This window comes from Pteropus vampyrus, unplaced genomic scaffold (genome assembly GCF_000151845.1).
Source record: "Pteropus vampyrus isolate Shadow unplaced genomic scaffold, Pvam_2.0 Scaffold106, whole genome shotgun sequence".
NCBI classification, from domain to species: domain Eukaryota; kingdom Metazoa; phylum Chordata; class Mammalia; order Chiroptera; family Pteropodidae; genus Pteropus; species Pteropus vampyrus.
The window spans coordinates 2,953,863-2,974,765 of NW_011888887.1; the positions used below are offsets into that span (position 1 = coordinate 2,953,863).

General features: G+C 33.3%; 1 protein-coding gene across 2 annotated transcripts in view; it reads left to right on the forward strand.

Annotated features, from left to right (window-relative positions):
* The window catches only part of FER (FER tyrosine kinase), a 404,440-nt gene that overhangs the window by 103,497 nt on the left and 280,040 nt on the right, over nucleotides 1–20,903 (forward strand). For both annotated transcript variants that reach the window (XM_011365150.2, XM_023533607.1), the window contains 2 exons: nucleotides 108–230; nucleotides 7,329–7,518. In XM_011365150.2, the coding sequence (XP_011363452.1) occupies nucleotides 108–230; nucleotides 7,329–7,518 (313 nt within the window). The remainder of the gene's footprint in view (nucleotides 1–107; nucleotides 231–7,328; nucleotides 7,519–20,903) is intronic.

Consider the following 20,903-nt stretch of genomic DNA (forward strand, 5'->3'; position numbering starts at 1 on the left):
TTGTTTTGGACATCACAACCTTACCTGTGCGAATGTTGTTTTTGTACATGTATAAAGTGAATGTAATTAATATATTGATTGATAATGAGGAAACTTGTTCATTGTAGGTTGAAAACTTTAGCAGAGGAACTTATGCAAACACAGCAGCTGCTTTTAAACAAGGAGGAGGCTGTCCTGGAGCTAGAGAAGAGAATTGAGGAATCTTCTCAGACCTGTGAAAAGAAATCTGAGTGAGTAAAACAAAAATGATTTGATGGGATTTTACAGAAATACTTCTGTTACATGTATTATGGATGCAAAATTTCTAGAAGCTCAAATTTCACTTTAAGTATAAAACTTTATATAATGGAGATACTTTCTAGGACTCTAGGAAAATGATTCTATTTTTGTCAATATAATGTACTGATTATATATCTCAATATTTTAAGTTTGAACTATTTTCTGAAAAATCTTGTTTAAAACTGTCTTTACTTCTCCTCATCATTGTCCACCAGATTGCCTGTGCATTTCTTGTTAAGAAAGTGGTGGGCCAGTATTATGTTGAAATTGGCTTCTGCTGTGTTTGAAGGGTAGCAAAAAAACCCAGTAGAAAATAGCAGTCTTTTTCATCTATAAAATTCCTTCTGAGATTTGGTGTGCTATTTTTGTCTTAGTGTTTTTCTTGTTGATTTCTGGATCTGTAAATATCTTTGTGAATATTCTAACTTTACTTGTCTTGGTACGCTCTTGTTTTTACCAATTGCATTAAATGTTTTCTACTGTTTTGATTTTGATAAAATAATTTCTTATCTGACTTTGGTCATTGTTTGCATCTCCAACAGAATTTACTGGTATTGTTTCTCTAATGTGACTAGACCATATAAAATTTTTTCTGTCATACTCTCACATAGTTTCACAACTGGCTTGATTCATCTAGATTCTCAAGGAAATTATGATATGTAGGATTTCTCTGATCTATACTTGCTCTTACTTTCTATACAACTTTTCAAATATTCTCCACTTCTATCAAATCTCTGATCTCCTTATCTTTCCCATCATAGCAGATGGACATCTCCTAAATTACAGAAAGAATTAGAATCATCAGGTGGCAAATCCCTTATTTTCTGGGGTTAGATACCCAAATCCACCACATTTATACTCATTCTCTTTTCTCACTTTCATAGAACAGTTAGTTCCTTGTCTTCTCTAAGTCTGTTTCTTGTGCTTGTCTTTTGTATCTCATCATCACTTACTTTCCTAGAACATTTGCATTGTTATGTTCACCTTTTCTCTTCAGCTGGGTCCTGTGCTCACTTTTTAAATGTTTAAATCTTGACTCCTAAAAACAATCTTCACCTCTCTGCCCACCCCAGATAACCCTTTTTGAATCTTTCTGTTTTCTCCTAACTACTGTCTTTGCCTTCTGCTTTCTTAGTCAAATTTGTTCTAGGAGTGATTATGCATACTCATTTTCTCAGCTCCCACTTAGTTTTCAGCCCACATGTATCTGGCTTCTGCCCATCATTATTGAAATAGGTATCTGAGATCACCAGTGATCTCTACATCACTAAATTCAGCAACTATTATTATTCCTCATAGTATCAGACTTTGTTGACTTCATGTTCCTTCTTTTTCCTTGGCCTTTGGGACCCAAGATACTAGATCTTACTGCTCTCTTTCTGGTCACTCCTTCTTTATAAACTTATTTTCCACCACTCAGCCAATCTATTTTGGAGTTATTCAAGGCATGACCCAAGGTTATGTCACTCCCCTCTCTGAACTCTATTTCTAGGTGATCTGAAGATGACCTGCATTTATTACTCTTGCTCAGATTTTCCTTTGAACTCTCTGGCCATGTAATCAATTGCCTACTTAACATGCCTCCTTAGATGTCTCAGAAGTGCCCCAAATTCCTGTGTCTGAGGCCGAATGAAAAATCTCCTCAATACAACTCAACCTAGTTTACTCTTAGTATTCATTATTTCAGTAGATGGCAACAGTATCTATTCTATTATACAGCTCAGAATATTGGGAGCCTACCTCTCTCACTTATACTATGGGTCTTATTACAACTTGGTATTTAATATCATATTGGAGTCAGTGAGCCTTTCAAGGGTGGGAACAGAAGTTTGAGTTACTCTGGACATTCCTTTAATCTGAAAATTTTCAGTATTAACTGAAGAGTCTATTTGTTTATAAAAATAAAGTTTATCAGCCATTGCTCATATAACATTCAAAAATAAAATTATCTTTTTCTTTTTTTCTTTTTGCAAATAAATCTCTTCAGTGTTTACAGATGACCAACTAGTTCTACTTTTTATAGTTTGTAAATGCACATATTGCAAATAACTTCTGTTTTAAAATTTAGTTGATATAAAGAAAGAAAAAAGGACAGATGATCCTTTTACTAGCATGTCTGACAGTATTGTTATTGGAAGTGGCAATCTTCAGATATTATCTTAATCTAGAAGTTGTGGGATTCTTTGATTTTTGCGGGGAGGGTATGTTTTCTTGACTTAAATCTTTGACTCTCTCTTCATTTACATAATCAGTGTGATCGCCATCTATTTTTATTTATCAGGAGATGAGAATGGAAGTAGAGGAGAGGGGGCTTAAAGGATATGGATATATGGGAAATAGCATATCTTGAATTCTTTGTTCCACATATTATGTGGATGTTTTATATATATTAACTCAATGAATATTACCTATACTATACCTTCTATATGATTGCTTGTATTTTACCTTTAGGACTTAGAGAATTTAGGTAACTTACAATCATATACCTAATAAGTGGTAGAAATCACGTTGAGTTGCGACTCTAAAGTTAATATGTTTTGATCACAGCATTTGTTTGATCTTATGATTTAAATAGTGAGTTAGGAGTAAATATGTCAAACAATCAGGGGATGAGTCCTGTTTAATGCAATTTCTATTAGCCCTTTGTTACCATGGAGTTTTTACTATTAGCTTTAGTGCATAATCTTGAAAATGTTAAGTATGTTTATATAACTAAATAGTCATTGCGAAATCCTATTATTTTAGATATTGGTAAGGTTGAAGTTTGAATTTGAATTGTATGTTAAAATATTTTGCCAAACAAATAGTCTAAAAGGGATTCTGGGGAAATGTTTGCATTTCAGTTTCTGAAACATTTCATTTTTTGGTATGTCCATGTATATATATCTACATATATATTTAAATGCACTTAAATAATTAACAGCAATTTTTTTTAGTTTTCAAAATAGATTTAGAATTACTTTTACTCTGTAACATGTTGGCTTCATATACTGTTACTTGAAAGTAACAAAATCATAAAACAAAACTACATTTCTTCACAAATACTAAAACTATCCTATACATTAGATAGTTACATTCTTAAATTATTTCTAAGTTAATGGAATTGTACTGAATTTTTGCTTAACAGAAATAGCATTATTGGTTATATCAAAATATAACAAGGGACTAAAGTTAAGCCCTTTAAATTTGTATTTAACATAAATGTCTCTAAATCATCTTATAATAACGGTGACAAAATAAATTATATGAGAAGTCATTTGATAGCTTTGATTCCTATAATTGAATAATATGAAGTGATAAAGGAACTTAAAGAATGGTTTTTATGCAACATTTACACAACAGCAGAGTTTTAGCTTGTATAAATAATGCAGGTCTCAGCTGAAATGTAGTTATTGCAGAATTCTATCTAAAAAAAAAATAGAGTGAAAAGAATAGAGCCAACTGCTAGAAATGGTATAATTCTAATGCAGCACAAGGTATCATTCTAGTATACATATCTTTTCATTACTCCTAAAGCGTATTTATTCAAATGGAAATAAAATCAATCTTCACCTGATTTATGATCCTTGACTAGTGTATTAGAAAATGGTTTGTGGGAAAATATACCAAGCATATGTCATTGATGACTCAATGGCATAAAGATCTAGAATCTTACTTGAGATTTTAATGCTTGGTTTGACTTCTGAAAATTGAATAATTACTCAATTTTGTATTATTTTGTACTGTTACCATCTAGTACTTAAAAATACTTTATACATTATAAAATCAAACTCTTAGAGCCATGCAGAATCTTAAGAGATCATTTGAGTCAACCTTCTTGTCTTTCAAATTATGTGACATATGAAGCCCAGAAATTTTGAGACTTGCAAAATGTCACATGCAGCTTGTAGTGAAGGTAAGAACTGAACCATCTAGAGTATTGTTCTAGTCTGCAAATTCAGGGAGCCTTTATTTTTGTCTCAGAATTTTGAGATTATGTATGCTAGTCCTTTTCCATCTAACTTATTTTGCTTAGCATGATATTCTCAGGATCCATCCATGTTGTTACAAATGGCAGTATTTCATCCTTTTTATGACTGAGTAATGCCCCACTGTATATATGTACCACACCTTCTTTATCCAGTCATCCACCAAAGGACGCTTAAGTTGTTTCCATGTCTTGGCTACTGTGAATAATGCTGCAGTGAACATAGGAGTACATATATCTTTATGAATAAATGATTTCACATTTGTTGGATAGAGACCCAGAAGAGGGATTGCTGGGTCATGTGATAGCTCTATTCTTAATTTTTTGAGGATCCTTTCTCATACTGTTTTCCACAGTGGCTATACTAGTGTACATTTCTACCAGCAGGATCTGAGGGATTATTTTTTCTACTTCCTCTCCAATACTTGCTGTTTCTTGCCTTGATGATAGCCATTCTAACAGGTGTAAGGTGGTATCTCATTATGGTTTTGATTCACATTTCCCCATGGCTAGAAAAGTTGAGCATCTTTACAGATATCCATTGGCCATTTGTATGTCTTCTTGGGAAAAACATTCAGATCTTCTGCTCATTTTTTAAAAAATGTTATTTTTCAGTTAGAGTTGATGTTCAATATTATTTTATGTTAGTTTCAGATGGGCTTCACAGTGGTTAGGCATTTATAATTGATAAAGTGATCCTCTGAGAGATACAAAGAACAAACTGGTGATTGCCAGATGGGAGGGGATTTGAGGGGCTAGGTGGAAAAGGTGAAGGGATTAAGAAGTACAAATTGGCAGTTACAAAATAGTCACAGGGATGTGAAGTACAGCATAGGGAATCTAGTGAATAATATTGTAATTTTTAAATGAGATTTTTTTGTTGTTGTCATTGAGTTGTATGAGGCTTTCTATATTTTGAATATTAGTCCTTTACTGCAGGTATTGTTTACATATATCTTCTTCCATTTGATTGGCCGACCGTTTTGTTTATGGTTTCTTTTGCTGTGCAGAAGCTTTTTAGTTTGATGTAGTCTGTCATTTCATCCCTTTTTTTTGCATTCTTTTCATTAGTCTATGTGAAATTCATTTGCAGAAGACTATTGGTTATAGTAATGATTGTAGAATGTTATTATTTTCAAGTGTACTTTCCTATAGATTTTGTCCACATTTGTGAAATCATTCACCTTTTTTTGGACTGATCTTGCAGATATACATGAAAATATGGTTTTTTTGTTTGTTTTTGTTTTTTACCATCTTACCTTGTACGTTTTAAATTGTTCCTAATGCTGTTGTCATTGTTGTGATTCTTTTGGTAGCTAGGGAGTGCAAAGAGGACGCAAGCCCTCGGGAAGCTTTAGGTTCATATGGATGTAATCTTTCCTATGACCTGGTTCTCATGAATTTATGTTCACAAAAGTTGTTCTTTTTAAAATCAACTTTCTCTGAAGAGATTCACTGAGAAAAATTATAACCAATTTGTTATGCAAAGGGTGTTACCACCTGAGCAAACAAACATGAGTGTATCAGAAATTCTGTGTGGATTTAGAACACAGATCACAGATTGTCGAATGATGATGTTATAAATGACAATTGCCATTTACTGAATTCTTACTTCATGCTAGGCACTGTGCTAATATTTTCAAATATTATCTTATTGAATTCTCAGAGCAACCCTGACAGTAGGTATTGTTACCATCGATTTTTCCAGTGATAAACTGAAGATGAGAAAAGTAAAGGAATTATTTCATAAAATTTAATCTGTCCTAATACAGTATAATTACATTCTTTCCACTTTTCACTACTTGGGAAGCATTCGTGAGCTCTGATAGTACGGTACATTTCTCTCCATTACTTCTGCCATTAACTCCACTGGTTAAAATAATTTATCTTTTGAACATTGCTAGATCTTTCTGACAAATTATCTTACTATTAGTTCTACTTTTCCAAAATTTCACTCAATTCTCTACCTTTTTATTAGAATACTCACCTGAAACTCATTGCAATATAATTGAGATTACAGCTTTCTTTATAGCATCCACTGAGGCTGCACCCTGCTCAATTTGATTGGTCATGAGTTTTAAAATATCAGTCAGCATCATATGTATAAATAAATCTCTCTTAATGTGTGTTCTTTCTACCTATAATTACTTACTCAGTTTATATTGATTATTTTAAGTCCCAATTTAAGAAGGAAACATTCTGACCTTATTCTCCAACTTTGAAGGTTTCCCTAATTGACAGTCTGTGGTCTCTTACATACTAACTTATTTTCAGTAGTGCATGGCACAGTTCTTTAAGACATTAGTATACTATGTATTGACAGTGTTTTGAGAGTTGTTCCCTGCCATCACTACCTTTTTTTATGGCTTATAATGTGGGCGAATTCGTTTGAAATTTCTACTCAGGCAGCCTCCAAGGGATTAAAAAAAGACAATAAGGCAACATGCAGCCTATGTACTTCTCTAAAGGAAGGACTGAGAAGTCTGTTGTCTTCACAGTGGAGCTATTGGAGAGATTTGGGGTCTTATGCTATGCCCTTTCCCTTAATCACAGCTCAGCCTTAAGTCCTCGGCAGAATAGCTTTCCCCAACTCTAAACACACATCTTTCACAATATACACACAACCTGGTCCCAGACTGTCATCTTGATTTGATTTGATTTATTTGGGGAACAGATCTGATTCTAGCTATATTCCATTTTAGATATGAAATAAATTAAGATTCTGCTTCAGTCTTATTAATTCATTTTAGGCCCTACACTTCTGGACTTAAGTGTCTGTACTCTGTGAGGTAGATGGTTTAGCTGTAAAATAAAATGAATGCCATTGATCATAATATATTTGAAAGCATCTTGAGTTTGGCTTTTACTTCCAAACATTTTCTTCTATTTTGTTAATGTGAACATTTAATAACTACTGTGATGACTCAAAATCTGTTTAGTTTCATAATCCTTCTGATTCTGTAGAACTCACAAAGATGAAAATGAAAGAAAACAGAAAAGCTTGTATGTTTTTTTAAATCTGTATTTCTTAAAGAAGTCAAAATAATTTATATTTAATGCTTTTTTTTTTTTTTTTTTTTAGTATTGTGCTTCTGATAAGCCAAAAACAGACACTTGAAGAACTGAAACAGTCAGTGCAGCAGCTGAGGTGCACTGAGGCAAAGTTTACAGCACAGAAAGAATTACTAGAGCAAAAAGTACAAGAGAATGATGGAAAAGAGCCACCTCCAGTAATAAATTATGAAGAAGATGCACGATCAGTTACATCTATGGTAAGCCAAAAAGTAATCAAATGAGAAACTTAAAACAGTAGTATATAGGTAATTAGTGAATACAAAAATTGATTCTGGTTTACTATAACGAATTATTACTCTTGTTAATATGCAGGTCCTATTAAACTTGTTTATATGCAAAATAGACTTGTCAGTCACCTTCAGAGCACTTTCAGGAACCACCTGTAGAGTCAGAGGATAAAGCTCTTCTCTTGCCTTCAAAACTGAAAACAAAGACTGCAATTGTTTTTATTCCTGGGAGACAGCAGGAAGGTAGGGTGTTATTCTTAAGATAGAAGTAAGAAATAAGGAGAAAGCTATTTATTTATTTTTCTTAAGAATAATAGAATCTTATCGGAGATGTGTTTATTGTTTTCACAATGGAAAATGTTGATTTTGTTTAAAAAGTATTTTCCTTACAGATATCCTTTAACTACAATAAACACATTTAAATCCACCAATTACAAATTCAACTTTATTTTATATAGTTTTATTAACTACTTAAGAATGCCTAGTATAAATACTTCCGTCCATCCCTCTTTCCCTCTCTTCATTTCTTCATTCCTTTCTTCCTTTCATCTTATGTTGGTGGTTCTCATCAGGGGGCAATTTTACCCCGCTAGCAAACATTTAGCAATATCTCTAGGCATTTTTGGTTGTCACAACTAGTAAGCGTATTCGTATTTAGTGGGTAGAGGCAGGTGATGCTGCTAAACATTCTGCATTGCATGGGACAGCCCCTCCCTTCATAATTTCAACCAAAAAATTATCTAACCCCAAATCTCAATATTGCCAAGGTTGAAAAAGCTTGAGCTATATCCTTGACTTTTTCTGTGAGTAGCCAGATATAGTCCATAAAAAGAACTATTATAGGTCATGATGCTATAGTTGACATTTTAGTAATTTTTAAGTTTATGTAGTTCTAAATAAGATAGTTTGATTGGTAAACGATTCAAATGTCTTCATAGGGAAAAAAAGGCTGCATTTGAAAATGTGATAAATGTGGCAATTAATATGAAGTATTTAAAATATTGTGGTTATTGCTATTTTCGTTATTAATTGAGCCATACTGATCTACACATTATATTGTGAATTATGCTCTGCTTAGCTGTTCTGTCAGATAAAAAGGATCTTACCATCTGTTACCAAGGACCCTACTAGATTCTCTTTCTTGTTTTATGATTCTTGATAACTACCTGGCATATGCATTCTTTCAGAGGAACTTCTGAAATTTTTTCTTTTACTTGGTTTTTGAAAACCTTAGTAAATCTTTTGTTCTCTGAATGTGGTTTATAACATTTCCTTGTCTCCATGTGGGTACGAAATTGGTTACATCATAGCTTGTTAGTGGCAGATGGGTTAAAAATGGCAATCTAATTTACTTTAAGTAATTCTGTGTGCAGATGACTCCTGTTGGCATTATTATTATGATAGAATAAAAAATAGCTTTTCAAATCTCTAGATGTAGCACATTCCATTCAATAACTACAACTAAAAATTAGACTTTGAAATTTAAAATATACCGGTTCATTAATTCTTATTTTATTAAGAACTTATGAGTATTTGGACTTTTTTTTAATCTTTCATAATCATTCAAGAGAAGCATTTTAAACAAATGAATAAATAATGTTGGAGAGAGAATGTATAATACAATTTAAGAGAACAAACTGCTTCCTGGCACTTTGGAACTTTCTCTTTACCCATTTATTAAATGATGATAGTACCTTGTAAATTTTTACAAAGTGATGTCACATATTTCATTTTACCCAATTTATTTTAAATTGTGAAATGCTAATTGTAAATTATCTTATCTATTCATTGAAGCAATGCTTTTAATATGTATTTAAGGAATTTACAAAAGAGTTTTCTAATAATTCTTTAAAATAACAAAGAAATATTTTATAAATCAAACAGGCATTTCCCAAATTGGTGCCAACTGAGATTTTACAGTATATTTTATAAAACAAGTAGAAATATTTGTAGTACATAGTTCTTAAAATTTAATTATACTCCCACCTATATCAGTGAACTTTTTGCACAATTAAGCTTTATTTTGTGAATAATATTTTAAGAAAAGCCTGAAATTAACATAAGCAATTCTTTTGGTATTTCCTCTTTACACATTCCATCCTTTTAAGTGGTATAAAATTTCAGTGAGGGAAATTAAGTTGAATATTGGAAGAATTGAAAGAACAAAAAATTAAACTATGGTATCATGGAAAATAATGAAAACTTGGCTTAAATATTATATAAGAGTAGTAGAGATAATTAACTAATTTACATGACCTAATTAATGGCAGCATTAACCAAAATGCTGACTTCAGTGGTGATGCTTCTGTGGAACTTTAAGGAACCATACCACTGACATGAGCCATGAGTTATGTATTCTTATAAAAATTCCAAGGTAATTCAGGTATATAATCAGGGTTAGGATTGTATAGTCAGGTTCATAGATGTATTGATGTTTATTTTTTGCTGTAATTTGATGAGATTTAAAGCCTATCTATTAATTTACAGAAACCTAAAAAAATTGTGATGGCAGATAACAAAGTCATCTCTGTCAGGAAAAGTCATCTGTCTAATATTGTCTTTTTTTCACCTAGATCTAATTTTGGCCAAACTACCAAGGAGAAAATGATAAATATTAAGTATTGCACTATATTTCTCTATCGTCTATGGATAAATGTATTCCTTCTTTTCCTTCCTTCCTTCCTTCCTTCCTATTTAGTTGTCGAGCACCTATTATGTGTTAAGGACATTTCTAGATGCTTGGGATACATCAGTGGTTAAAACTAATAAAAAACTCTCTTAGAGATTACATTCTATGGTGAGAAGCAGTTAGTAAATAAATAAATTACATATTATATTGGAAGATGATAAATGCCAAGAAGCAGAAACAGAGCAGGGTAGAGAATTGGGAGTCTAGGGGATCAGAGATTGGGACATAATTTTAAATGCAAGTCAGGATAAGCATCATGTTGGCTGTGACATTGAACAAAAACTTGAAATAGGGAGCTAGTAAGCCACTTAATTTCTGGGGAATGAGCATTTCAGTCACAGAGTATATCCATTGCAAAGACTATAAGACAGGAGCATGCCTGGACTGTTCAAGGTACAGAAAAGGAGGTCTGAGTAGAAGGGATAAGAGAGAGTATAAGGAATGTATTAGAGAAGTAATGGAGAATAGATCTCAGGGCTTTGCAGACCATAGTTAGGCTTTTCTCTGAACCATATAGGGAGGCATTGTGTTGAGAGATTATAACAGAGGAATGACATGCTCTGATTTTTAAGTGAATTACTGTGGCAGTTGTGTTGAGAATATACTTAAGGGGAGCAGAGATGGAAGAATGAGATTATTGTAACTCAAGTGATAGAAAATTACAGTTCGAGCAAGGATGATAGCACAGGAAGTGGCAAGAACTTTTTAGCTTCTGATTATATTTTAAAGGTTGAGCCGATGAGATTTCCTATGGATTAAAGTGGGGTATGAAAGAAAAGTGTCAAGGGTACCTTTAAGGGTTTTTTGGAAGAGCACTAGAGGAATGGAATTTGTTTGGAGTCCATGCAAAGACTACACATAGAGCAGCTTTGATGAGGAAGAACTAGACTTCAGTTTGTCTTTCCAAAATAACAAGTCAGTGTAGAAATTTGGTATTGGGGCCTGGAGTTCAGGAGCATAATTTGGACTGGAGATTTAAATTTGAGATTTGTAGGCATCAGATGGTATTTAAAATCATTTGACTAATGACGGGTCACCAAGTGAGAGAGAATATAGATAAAGAAAAGAGAAACAAGGACTGAACTCTGGGACATTTCAAGGTGGGGGTCTAGAAAAGAAGGAATCAATGAGACAAAAAAAGGAGTGACCAGTGAGGTAGTAGAAAATTAAGAGACTTTGGCATCCTTGAAGTGTTCCAAAGAGAAATGAGTTCCAGAATTTGGGACACACTGAGTTAAGGCAAAAACAATTGTATTCACTCCAAGAATTTTCTAAACTTTCAAATGCCTAAAAGGGGAAATATAGGATGGAATGCAGTGTCTCTGGAAATATTGGCTTAACTCTTGTTCAAAGAGCGTCCTTAAGGGACCACTGTGCAATGAAACATACTTTGGGAAATGCTGAATTTGAAGATAAATTCTTTCTTATCTAATTGGGCTACTGACAGGTTAAATGTGCTGATAATTCCGAAGGCATTTCGAGTTGTTTAAATGCCCTAGAAACCCAAGGATTATTTTCTCTTATTCTTCAATTTTAGCTCTACAAGGCAGAAGAATCTGTCTTTTGGAGCAAATTAGGAGGGTGAAATCTTTGTTCACTGCCCTTGGATAATGATGGAAATACCAGAATTTTCTAATCCCTGAGTAAACATTGGTCGACTTTCTTATTTATGTATGTATGTATGTATGTATGTATGTATGTATGTATTTATTGAAAAGCATCACTTTTCCTCATGTTTCTTTTTAGCTTTCTAGTTGCAAGAATAAAGTTTTAATCAGTATTTGTTGAACTGAGGAACTGGACTTCCTTTTCACCTCAGAGTAATCTAGTTATTTTATTTTATAATAGCATGGATTTGAACCAAATATATTATAATAATTTTGTCAAAGAAATCTCCCTAATATGTCAAATCTATGTAGAACTGATAGCACCATATAATGAATTTCTACTTTTTTAAATGTTTAGCTAGTCTATAATTACCTTTACTTTGATGTTTCTGCAATTGCACATTTTTAAGTCCATTTGCTAGACTAATACACAACATACATTTATCTTCTTTGTATATTTTATTGAGTTAGTTCTGCTTAGTTGAATGGCACTATCAATAAAATCCTGTTTTGTTACATTTTCAATCAACAAAATATCTGATTTGTTGACTAAATTTTTTTTGTTATTATGACTCAGTAGTAATCCATTTTACAGTAGTGTACAACATATTTTCAATTTTATAGTTAAACATTAAAATGGACTGATATCAATTGAGACATCATATTGACAGCATCATTGGAGCTTTATGTCTCTTCATCATTAGGTACATTTCTGTCTTTAAATATATAAGATAAATGTTAATTCTAAGTCTATGCCTTACTCAACAAATACACTGAGAAAAATACCAGACTAAGAATCAGGCGATATAAATTGAGCTTTCTCTCTGCTATGTAACTGTAGTCAGTTTCCTTAACCTTTCTGAGTTTTCTATAAAAGGAGGACGTGAATATATATCCACCTTGCCTAACAAGTTTTCTATGAAACTGAAATGAGATAGTGTGCATAGACATATATTGTATTTTATGCAATAGTGTTAAAACATAATATTCTATTCCATTTTTTTCTAATGTATTTTAGTTCACATGTAAATTATGAATTCTTAAATATGAATTGGAGATTTTTCTGCAGGATTATTTTATGTATTTCTCATTTATAAAGACAAAACCTTAATTAATTTCTCTGAATAAGTAACACATGTACATGTACAGATGTCTAAGCGTCCCTTCCTTAGTTTCTCAGTTCCTTACCTCATAGGTAACCTTCCAGAAGTATTGAATGCAAATAAAAATAGAAATGTATATTATATGCCTCCCGCTCTTTTACACAAATAGTAGAGCATACAACAATACTATTCTGTACATTTCATAATAGTACTTATACAGTTACTTCTTTTTATTCACTTCTTCATGCAACAAAAATATTTATTGAGTGTCCAGTGTAAGGTACCATTTTAGGTTCTGGGAATGCAGTAGTGAACAAAATAAACATATTTTTTCTGTCTTCATGAAATATATATATAGTTTATATGTATATATTAGGTGGTGTATATATGTATATATGTATTTATATGTATATATATGTATATATTAGGTGGTGGTAAATTCCTTGGAGAAAAATAAAGCTAGATGCTGCTGGGAAGTGTTTTTATACATAGGGTCGACAAGGAAGGCTTTAATGCTAAAGTGGCATTTATGAAGGAATCTGAAGGAACTAAGGGAGCAAATGATGAGACTCTCTGGGGTGAGAATATTCCAGGCAGTGGGAAGAGAGGACGAAAGGCCCTGAGGCAGGAATCGGCTTCACGGAAGAACAACAAACAAGCCAGTGTGCATGGAACAGAGTGAGAGGGAGTGATAGGAGATGGGGTCAGAGAAGTGGTAGGCATTTAGATCATATGGTCATATAGACCATTTTAAGGACTTTGGTGCTAACTCTTAGAGAAAGTAGAAACCATTGAAAATTCTGAGTGAAAACAGTGACATATTTTCATGGTTTCCAATTTTTTATTATAAAGACAGCTTTGGTGAAAACCCTTATATATTACTATGTGTATAAATAGAGTTTATGTATAAGATACATTTTAGAAGATTTGTGCAGTTTATATAGGTTTAGATTTTACTCTCAAAATAGTTTGAAAGTTTCTTAACCTGGGGACAATGGCAGTTATAGATGTTAATTAGTACATTAATATTTCAGTTTTATAGATTATCAAATTCTTGCTTCCAGCTTTCATATGGCATAAATTTTATCATGCTGAACTTTCACTGGCTTTCTGGGCCATTAATATTATTAAATTCTATGGATCTAATGCCAAAAGTATATTTACAGCTAAATGTTATGCTTTATGTTTAATTGATGTATACATTTCTAATTCATAAAAGAGTTAGAGATGATTATGATTATGTTATAGAAGGCTTGTTGACTTTTCCAAATGATTCAGGTCAAGATTTCTTAACATCACTAACTATCAGAAAAATACAGATTAGAACCACAATGAGATATCATCTCAGACCTTTTAGAGTGGCCATTAATAAAACAACAAGAAATAAGTGTTGGCAAGGAAATGGAGAAAAGAGAATCCTTGTGCACTGTTGTTGGGAATGTAAATTGGTTCAGCTACTATAGAAAACAGTATGGAGTTTCCTCAAAAAAATTAAAAATAGAACCACATGACCCAGCAATTCCACTTCTGTGTATTTAAGTGAAGTAAATGAAAACACTAACTTGAAAAGATACTTGCACTCCCATGTTCATAGCAGCATTATTTACAGTAGCCAAAATATGGAAACAACTTAAGTGTCCATCAGTGGATTCATGGATGAAGATGTGCTTGCTATCTGTGTGTGTGTGTGTGTCTGTGTCTGTGTCTGTGTCTGTCTGTCTGTCTGTCTATCTATCTATCTATTATCTATCTATCATCTCTCTGTTATCTATCTAATATTCTATTTAGTGTGTGCATATGCACACATACACACATGCTATGGAATATTATTCAACCGTAAAACAAACGAAACCTTGCCACTTGTGACAACATGGAGGGACTTTGAGGATATTGTGCTAAATGAAATAAAACAAGGAAAGACAAATACTATATGATCTCACCTATCTGTGGAACCTTAAAAAACTGAACACATAGATACAGAGAACAGATTGGTGGCTGCCAGAGGTGGGGATGATGTGTGGGTAAAATGGGTAAGGTGGTTCAAAGGTACAAACTTCTAGTTATAAAATAAATTTGTCCTGGGTATGTAAGGTATAGCATGGTGACTGTAGTTAATAATACTGTAAGTTGCTAAGAGAATAGATCTTAAAAGTCTCATCACAAGAAGAAAAATTTGTGTAACTGTGTGGTGATGGATATTAAGTAGACTGATCGTGGTGATCATTTTGCAATATATGCAAATATTGAATCTTGTTGTATACCTGAAACATAATGTTACATGTCAGTTTTATCTCAATTAAAAAAAATGCCTTCAAATATTCATTTTCTTTGGTTCATACAAATGAAATCATTTTACATCACAGGCCTTTTAATAGATAGTATTAGAGATGTTCATTTGTATTAGACCATAATGTAAGGGAAAAAACCCTTAAAATTTCAAAACTTCTTCAGTTTATATTTTGACTATTATCTATGTTCATATTCATATGCATATGCAGTGGATATTTAGGTTAAATCGAGTAAATTGTAAATGAAAAGTAACTTTCATTTATGAATGTATATTATACATATATACTACAAAGCAAATGAAAAAGCTACTTTTTATTTTCTTTTATATATGTATATCTATGTAAATATAATGTATATATGTATGTGTATATATATATTTCAAATTTGTCTTTTAATTATAGATTTTTTATATCTTTCCTCTAAATTTTATTATGAAAATGTATAAACATACAGAAAAGTTGGAAGAACTATATAGTGATTACCCATATACTTACCACCCAGATTCTTCAATTCTTAACATTTTGCTTTATATGCTTAATGAGTTATCTATTTATCTATCTATCAACTATCTTATTTTTTGATGCATTTCAGATAAGTTGCAGATATCAATACCCTTTACCCCTAGACACTTCAGCACACACATTATTTAAAGTTCAGTATTTGTTTTTTTAGGTTAAGTTTACAAACTACAGAATATATTTTTGTATTTTCCTGCAACTTGCTTTTCCCTATTCTACTTAGAGACCTCCCTCAGGTGGCATCTGCCCTTCCTTTGTTTATTTGTTTTGTTCTAAAAGCATTTTTAAATAATTTTTTTATTTGAATACTGTTGGCATACAATATTATATTAGTTACAGGTTACAACATAATGATTAGATATTTATATAACTTACAAAGTGGTCACCTCAATAAATCTAATACCCATCTGACACCATACATAGTTATTTCAATATTATCGGCTATATTCCTTATGCTATACTTTATATCCCCATGACTATTTTGTAGCTACCAATTTGTACTTCTTAATCCCTTCCCCTTTTTCACACCCCCTTCCTTTTTAATGGGACACAGCTCTATTGAATGGATATGTCCTGTATCAGTCGCTACTCCTCCTCTTTTTTGTTTTTTTACATTTTTTAAAATTATTTTTTATTTAGTTGCAAGTATACAGTACATTGGTTAGACATCTATACAGTTTGTGAAACAATCCCCCCAATTGCTCCCTCCCTCCTCTGACCCTCCACCTAGCAACATATTAATGCTAACTGCATTCCCTATGCCATGCTCCCCATTCCCGTGATCATCCATCAGCTACTAATTTGTTGTACTTTAGCCATTCACCCCATTCTCCCAGTTCCCCAAACTCCCCTCCCCTCTGCCTGACACCTCATTGTCCACTATATTTATGAGTCTGTTTTTGATTAGTTTATTCTTTCTATTCCTTAGATTCCTCATATAAGTGAAATCATATAGTGTTTATCTTTCTCTGTCTGACTTAAATACCTTCAAGGTCCATCAAAGAAATATCTTTTTCCATCCTTTTCCTTTTCATATATAGGGGTCTTTTTTTCTTATCTTTTCAGCCACTCTATCTTTTGGTTGGAGCACTTAATTCTTTTTCATTTAAGGTACTTATTGATAAGGATGTAGTTGTTAACCATTCTTAATTCCTATTTTTGATACATGTTTTTTTCTTTTTAAAGAAGACCCTCCAACATTTCCTGTAATACTGGCTTGGTGGTGGTATGTTCCTTTAGCTTATTTTTGTCTCTGAAGCTCTTTATCTGTTCTTCAACTCTGAATGCTAGCTTTGCTGGATCAATTATTCTTGGTTGTAGATCCTGGGTCTTCATCCTGTCGAATATTTTTTGCCAAGCCTTTCTGTCCTGCATCGTTTCTTTTGAGAAATCAGCTGCCAGTCTTATGGATGTTCCCTTATATGTAATTATTTGTTTTTCTCTTGCTGCTTTTAATATTCTTTCTTTGTATTTAAACTTTGGCATTTTAATTGTGATGTGTCTTGGTGTGGGCCCCTTTAGATCTCTGACTTTTGAATTCTCTGAGCTTCCTGGGGTTTTATGTCCATTTCCTTCAGCAGGTTAGGGAAGTTTTCCATCATTATTTCCTCAAACAGCTGTTCGACATCTTGATTTTCTTCAAGTACACTGATCAGACAAATATTTGGAAACTTATGTGTCCTCCTTAAATTATTTTTATAGTCTCAGCATCTTTTTTCTTGCCATTCTGATTGAGTGTCCTAATTGGCTTTCTTGTCCTCTGGATAGGGCATTTGATCCTCTTCTTTATTCACTTCGTTTATTCCTTTGTTTATTCCATTTAATATACTTCTCATCTCAAATAACGTGTTCTCCATTACAGACTGGTTCCCTTTTATAATTTCCATTTCCATTTTTATGTATTTTATCTCTTTGTTGACATTTTCACTGCATTTATCTACACTCCCCAAAACTTCATTGAGCATCTTGAGAGTGTTTTGAACTCTGCATCTGTTAAATTACTCGACTCCATTATATCTGGATCTCTGTTCTTTTCTCTCATCTGGCTTCTGCTTCTTTGTCTTCCCAACTTGGTTGTCTTTCTGTGTCTGTTTCTATGTACTAAGCAAAGCTCCTAAGTTCCCTGGTCTTATTAGTGTGGATTTGTGAAGTTGGTGTCCAGTGGCACCAACTGAGAGGGGTTCAGCTGCAGGCCAAATTTAGCCGAAGCTCTACCCCTCCGGGGCCACCTGTAAAGATTCAGCAAGCAATCCACAGATGCTGTGCTTATAGTTGCCTCAAAAGGCCACACCAGAAACCGAGGCCAGCTGGCTCCAGTGTGAGTCTAGGTGCTGCTCAGCAAGGAGCACCTGATTCTCTGAGGCTATACCAAGATTGGCTTGAGTGGGGCTGCGGGGTTTCAGAGAATCCTCTGGGTGGAGCGACCTCTGTTATCCAGTTTGATGACATCCCGGCTATGGCAGCGCTGTGTTCGCGTACTCAGAGTGGGGAGGGCCCAACAGGGAACAATGGATACTGCTGGCACTTCTGTACAGAGTGAGTCTTGCGTTGGCCCTCACTCCAGCAATATCTTCCTGCAAGTCCCTGGTGCCCACTGCACGCAGCCGAATTGGCACTAGTGCTCAGAGCAAGCAGGTCTGTCACTGCTAAAATCTGCTCACGGATGCGGCCCCTTTAAGAGGTGTCTGCCACTGTCGCAGCCACAGCCTCCGTCTCTCTCACTCAACCACTCTGACCGGGCAGCCTCGCGTCCTTGCCTCATCGTACCTTCTGCCTTTGCAGGGTGCTTTCTTAGATTTCTCCCTAGTTGTATGGCTTGTTCCTCTAGCTCCCAGGCAATTTTTACTTGCTGGTGCTCCTTGTTTCCGTCACAACTTTGATTTGGTCGCCAAAGGGATGAACAGAGTATCATCTACAGCGTTTTTTTCTCACTCTGGTTTTTTTTTCACAAACTAAGCCAAGGGTTAGCACTAAAATAATATAATAAAAGGAAAACATAAAGTTAGGCAGGAATTAAAGATCTACTATGATTAATGCAGATAAAAATGATTAATAACTGAGAGTCATTCAGTCATTTGGGTTTCAAGTGTTTAATGATTACTACAAGAATATGATATACTGGAGTTTTGTGGGAAGGGTGAGTCAAAGACAATAAATAGATTTAGACCTTGCCATAGGGCTTGATGGAGAAGATGAAACAGAAGCAATGTATTTAACAATTAATTAAAAGTTGACTGCATTTTCATTTGAATGTGTCCATACATTAAAACATTTCAAAAAATTTGGGTGCCCAGCAGTACCTAGATATGCACTCAGCAGATGTTATAGAGAGAGTAAATAGGTACAGAATTTCAAAATACACTTTTGAAAAGTCAGGTTATAATTGATGCCATTCAGTTAAGAAAAATGGTTTAAATGTTAAAGTTAGTGTCTGTCAGATATTTCTCACTTTATAAGTAATTGTGGCAGTGGTATTCTAACAGAGTAACACTTCTAATGAAACTTCTAATCACTTCTGACTGATGAGTGATTGCAATAAAATCATCACTCTAGAGGGAGTTCCGACTGTAGAGTCAGACTGCTTGGATTTGTCTCCCTGCTCTACCACTTAATAAGTGTGTGATATGTGGCAAGTTATGGGACATTTCCTGCCCTCATTTTCCAGTGTGTAAAATGAGAATTATAGTTTTACCTACTCTTGGGTTCATTGTGAGGAGTGGTTAAGCTTACACATTTAAAGCACGTAAAACAGTGCTTGCTACTTAGTAAACTACTATTGTCTTTTATATGGCTGATAGTTTATATTTTATTATTACAGAAATGATAATGATTTAAAATATGTGCTTATTTCTCTGCTAATCTTTATTCTTTAATCTTGATATTATTTTTAATTAATCATAAATCTTTCTTTTTAAAAATATTTGCTATTAATCTTAGATGGTGGTTTGGCCTGTTTGAGATCTATTCTGTTTTTGAAGTATTATTGTCCTTTAGCCATAATAGATTACAAAATATTTTTTAAATGAAGTATCATATAATTAACTTATGACATGTATTGCTGACATCAGTAGGGTTGACCAGCTAACCTTTTAAGGAAAATTTTTAGTGTTATTAGTTTAACTACTGGAAGTTCACTTTTTTCTTCTCCTACACTATTAAAGTTTGCATCTAAAATTTTGCATAAAGCAATTTTTACAAAAATATCACTTATAATTATGTTATTACAATGCCAGGATTTTTTTATAGTTTAAATTGAATGAAAGAAAAAAATCTTTAATACCATTATATTTTATGATTATTTATTCATTCCTAAAATAACATTTTTCTCTTATGTTTGCAATTATGGACAATTTAATTAACAGCTTTTAGTGCTCATATTGCCTTTTTATAATCTCCTTGTTTTCAATTTATGTGATACCATTATTTTATTCATTCAGTCATTTGAAACCTGGTTTTCATTATATATGCCATTGACCCCTTTCTCTCTATTATTTAAAGGCTCTCTTTTTAGCAGCAGGGCAGGGTGTAGAAAATATGGGAATTTGAGTCAAACCATCCTGCGTTCAGTTGTCTTTAGGTGAATTTTTAACTCCTTAAACTTCAGTTAATTCATCTGTTAAATGTGGTTAGTAGTATTTGCCTCATAGGATTGCAAAGACAGAGGCACATTGATGAGCCCCAGCCATCTTTAGGATTGTACTCAGTACACATTTGGCTTTTGTACCTTTCTTTCCCTTCTCTCCATTTCTGTTCCCTCTAGTGTCTCTTCCACCTATGTCCTCATTTCTCTTCCTCCCTTCTCTGCTTTCTAATTAAACACAATTATACTACTTCTATGAATACCTGTTGTGTGCCATGGATGGAGAGACATCCTGGAATAAAAGACAAAGTCTCTACAGTCATAGATTTACATTCCACAGGCAGAAAAGTGCAATAAACAATTGATTAACAAGAAAACACAGTTAAGTGCTGTGAGGAGATTGATCATTAATATTCTTCAGATTTTAGCCCTCAGCTCTTAGCTTTCAAATTTTATCTTTTCTTTGTAACCATGTATCTGTGGGCTTTTTTTCTTTCTGCTATGATTTAAACATTAATCGATGACTTCCAAATCTATATTTCCAAAGAAATTGGGAATACTGGAATACCA